This window comes from Cucurbita maxima, unplaced genomic scaffold (genome assembly GCF_002738345.1).
Source record: "Cucurbita maxima cultivar Rimu unplaced genomic scaffold, Cmax_1.0 Cma_Scf00013, whole genome shotgun sequence".
Taxonomy (NCBI): domain Eukaryota; kingdom Viridiplantae; phylum Streptophyta; class Magnoliopsida; order Cucurbitales; family Cucurbitaceae; genus Cucurbita; species Cucurbita maxima.
The window spans coordinates 4544287-4547891 of NW_019272029.1; the positions used below are offsets into that span (position 1 = coordinate 4544287).

General features: G+C 33.0%; 2 protein-coding genes across 2 annotated transcripts in view; one reads left to right on the forward strand and one right to left on the reverse strand.

The window, feature by feature from the left end:
- Positions 1-634, forward strand: part of LOC111488700 (gamma-secretase subunit APH1-like) — an 8254-nt gene extending 7620 nt beyond the window's left edge. The window contains exon 6 of the mRNA XM_023136605.1: positions 224-634. Within this exon, the coding sequence (XP_022992373.1) occupies positions 224-364 (141 nt within the window). The 3' untranslated portion in view covers positions 365-634. The remainder of the gene's footprint in view (positions 1-223) is intronic.
- Positions 635-1558: 924 nt separating this feature from the next.
- LOC111488600 (probable E3 ubiquitin-protein ligase ARI8) overlaps positions 1559-3605 on the reverse strand; it is a 7509-nt gene continuing 5462 nt past the window's right edge. The window contains exons 11-15 of the mRNA XM_023136431.1: positions 3195-3242; positions 2860-2931; positions 2480-2579; positions 2269-2395; positions 1559-2170 (exon numbers count right to left, since the gene is read on the reverse strand). Of these exons, the coding sequence (XP_022992199.1) occupies positions 1894-2170; positions 2269-2395; positions 2480-2579; positions 2860-2931; positions 3195-3242 (624 nt within the window). The 3' untranslated portion in view covers positions 1559-1893. The remainder of the gene's footprint in view (positions 2171-2268; positions 2396-2479; positions 2580-2859; positions 2932-3194; positions 3243-3605) is intronic.

Sequence of the window (3605 nt, forward strand, 5' to 3'; positions counted from 1 at the left end):
TTTTTTTTTTTTTTTTTTTTTTTTGGCTAAAATTAGTAGGGCTGGTGAAAATTGAACTACAGATAAAAATTGCAGACTCTTGGTTAAGCTTTAGATCCAAATTGATAAGATTGAAAGCTTTTAGTGTTCAAATTGATAGAGGTCAAAATTGGTTTTTCCTTTTTTTTTTTTCTTTTTTTTGGGTTAAAATAATTATAATTCATATTTCTCTTTTTGTTTCCAGACGCTGGTAAACTTTGCATCTGGAGGTTGTGTAATTGGTATCCCTCTGCTATATATAATGGCAAGTCTAACCTTGATTCACTGTGGGAAAATGGTTTGGAGAAGATTGATGGAAAGCCGAAGTAGCCAAGGTAGTCGGTAACATCGTTAACCCTTCTTCTGCAGTAATATTGCTAACCAGCATCTTGAAGAAGGTATCTTCGAGAGAACATCTATTCCCCATGTGTCTTCGTCCATTATTCATTCGGGAATCTGCAAGTGAAAACACCCGTATTTTTCGATGAACACGGTGAACTCGACTTTATAGCCTATGGAAATGTCATTTGTTTCTTCTGAACAAGAACCCAGCATTAACATGATAACACATTTCTTAAAAGTATTGATTATATTTCTGTATTACTTATGGTTTCTTGAACTGTCGACTCAGATTTTGTGCTGAAGGCAAAGGGTATTGGCTGCAGCCTTCACTCAAAAGGTGAATGATTCTGCTATGGTCATAAACGAGACGACCGAACAATGCCTAAATGGATAAATACTTGAAACCACATGTAATAGACTCACACATTGGTTTTTAGATTTAGAATTCTTTTTTGTTAAATGACCGAACACCACAAAATTGGTCTATAAATAACTGAGAAAAAACAGACATTACATTGGAGCATGTGTTGAGATAAATATTTGAAAGTTGAAGGATTAAACTTAAAATTAATACAAATTTGGACCTAAATAGGTTTTTAAGCTAAACTTTACAAGTTTTAACAAATATTGACAGGTGAACAGATCACAAACAATGTATCTTGGTAGGATGGCATCATTGTTCTTAGCTTCATATAGATTTCTAGTTCTCGTTTAGCATCAATATTTCATTTTTAAAATATTATAAATATCAATTAAGTATTTTAAATTATAGATTTTTTATTCAAAGAAAAAAAAATAGAATTATAGTTTCTTTTATTAATTTAAGTAATCATTCTAAACATACTTCATATTCTTCAATTATTTCAAGGAGTTTAGATGAGGCAGGATATCAAACATGCACTTAAAAAAGAAATTTTAATTTCGTCAAAATGTGGCATCTACCCATTTAATTTCGAAAATTTAAATACCGACCTATGTTACATTTTAAAAATTTTCAAAACCATTAAATATAAAATAAGAAGTAGAAGAAGTAATATTTAATTAATTAGAATCCTCGAAATACACCAGAAGAAGGTAAGACAAAATGTGGAAGTACATTAGGTTATATTGGGAATGATAGAGAAACTAGAATGGCATTATTTGAACGCTAGTACTTAATACTTATAATCATAGCAGTTGGTTCATCAAAGCAGCAGCAGCAGAGCAAGTGAAAGCTACATTTTTGGTTTTTGGGAAAACACATATTTGTTGTTAATTTATACTGCCAACTATTTACATTCAAATCATATTTGACATTTCCCTCTCTCTCTCTCTCTCTCTTAACCAAACACACATCCCTCCCCCCTCCCTCTTCTTTTTTTTTTTTTTTCTTTTTTCTATCTTTCTCTTTTTCAAATGGACTTGAGAAAATAATCAACACAAAGAAAAAAAAGGGTCTGATAAACACACACCAAATCAGACATTTCCTTTCCATTTCTCCTCCTTGTTGATTACTTTCTTTCTCTACTTCAGTTGAAACACCAGAGGTTTTTCTCAATGGTGTTGTTGATGGCACATCTCGCATGTGCTACTAGATTTTGTGTTCACAAACGTACAGTGTTCACATGACCAATGAGTTGCAGCATTATCGCCACTTCTGGTTGAGCTCCCGATTCGACTGATTCCCTTACCTCGTCCGCTTCTCCCTCCTTTACTACTTCCTGCTGTGTTTTTTGAGCTCGTTGTGCCGCTGCTTGCTCCATGAGAATTCACATCCGAAAGCCCATTCTCTAATGCTCTAACTAGGTTCTCAAAGTAATTTCGAGTAACACTGTATGTGGCGAACACAAAAACGCGAGTTTTAAAATGTCATGTTATGCGCTTATATATTGAAATAAGAACTGTGTTTATGAATGAGCCTTCATTTACCTGGTTAGACCAGCAAGCTTTGTGCGGAAGTCATTAAATTCTTTTGATGGACCTTCTGCACTGACGAACTGGAGCAATTCCTTTTCGGCGCATTGATGGAGCCTTTCTAATCCCGACTCGGCCTCACCTGCAGGAGAAGTAAATATCGATTTTTTAACATCCATACCATAAAGAAAGTGTGTGTTCCTTGGTACCGCGAGAATGCAATTACCTTGCAAATACTCAAAAAACTGTCTCTTGGCATGCTCCTGTTCCGGCAGGTAATATCCATATGAATAAGTCCATTTCAAAACTCGTCTACATTCAATTATCTGCAAATAGTCACAAGATAATAAGGAGGTTAAAGGATGATTGGCCTAAAATAATATTCAAAATGTAGTTTTTCTTCCTTCTAACTTTTTCTTAAAACTATTATCAATATCCTTTAAAACTCAATCTGTAACTATAATTCTATAAAATCATGAAGATCCTTGAGTTATATAACTTTTTAAAATTGTTACACAATATGAAAGTCTATTACAAGAACGTAAATCTAAGCACCAATAAACCAAAGAAATCTGATGTTTCATAGTTGGATAGTTTAGTACATGCCTGTAACCAAGCCTCTGTTATGAACTTTAGCTGAGACTCAGGAGTGCAGTGTATATCACTGAGCTTCTCAATCTAAGAAAGAACAAGAAATAAGAATCATTATCCCAATATTTAATAGGGCATAAAGAAAACAAGAGAAATCAGTATAATCACACATGCATATGGAAACTAGAGGTTCTTGTGATTCCATTTTTTTTCATCCACCAGCAACCAAAACAATACATATCATTCAAAAACTGAAGATGGGTATAAGACGGTTCTAAACATCAAAATTATGAGAATTAGTAATCCAATAGCTCGTTAAAAACAAAAAGTTAATTAAAATATAAACTCACATGCACATTCTGCATTTGATGCAAATCTGCTATTGCTTTTTGCCTAGACTGTAAAGGACAAAGAAAGCATAACGTCAACAAGCAACAAACAAAAAGTATTAAAAATAAAACGGTTTGAACAATGTCAGATTCTATGAAAGAGATCAATAGTTTACCCAGCAGGTTTAAATGAAAAGAATCAATCGACTGAACAGACAAACACGAGAAAATGAGACATACACACTTAGGAACCAAATAAATTTTAATAGACCTCAACAAATTGGCTTGGACAAGAAGAAAAAATGATGCATAAAAACCTAGTCAACAAGGTCTGTCCATCAAGGAGCAAAAAGAAAACCTTCACAGAGAAAAATTTTAGGAACCACTTGCAATAAAAAAATTAAAAAAAAAAAAAAAAAAAAAAAAAAAAAA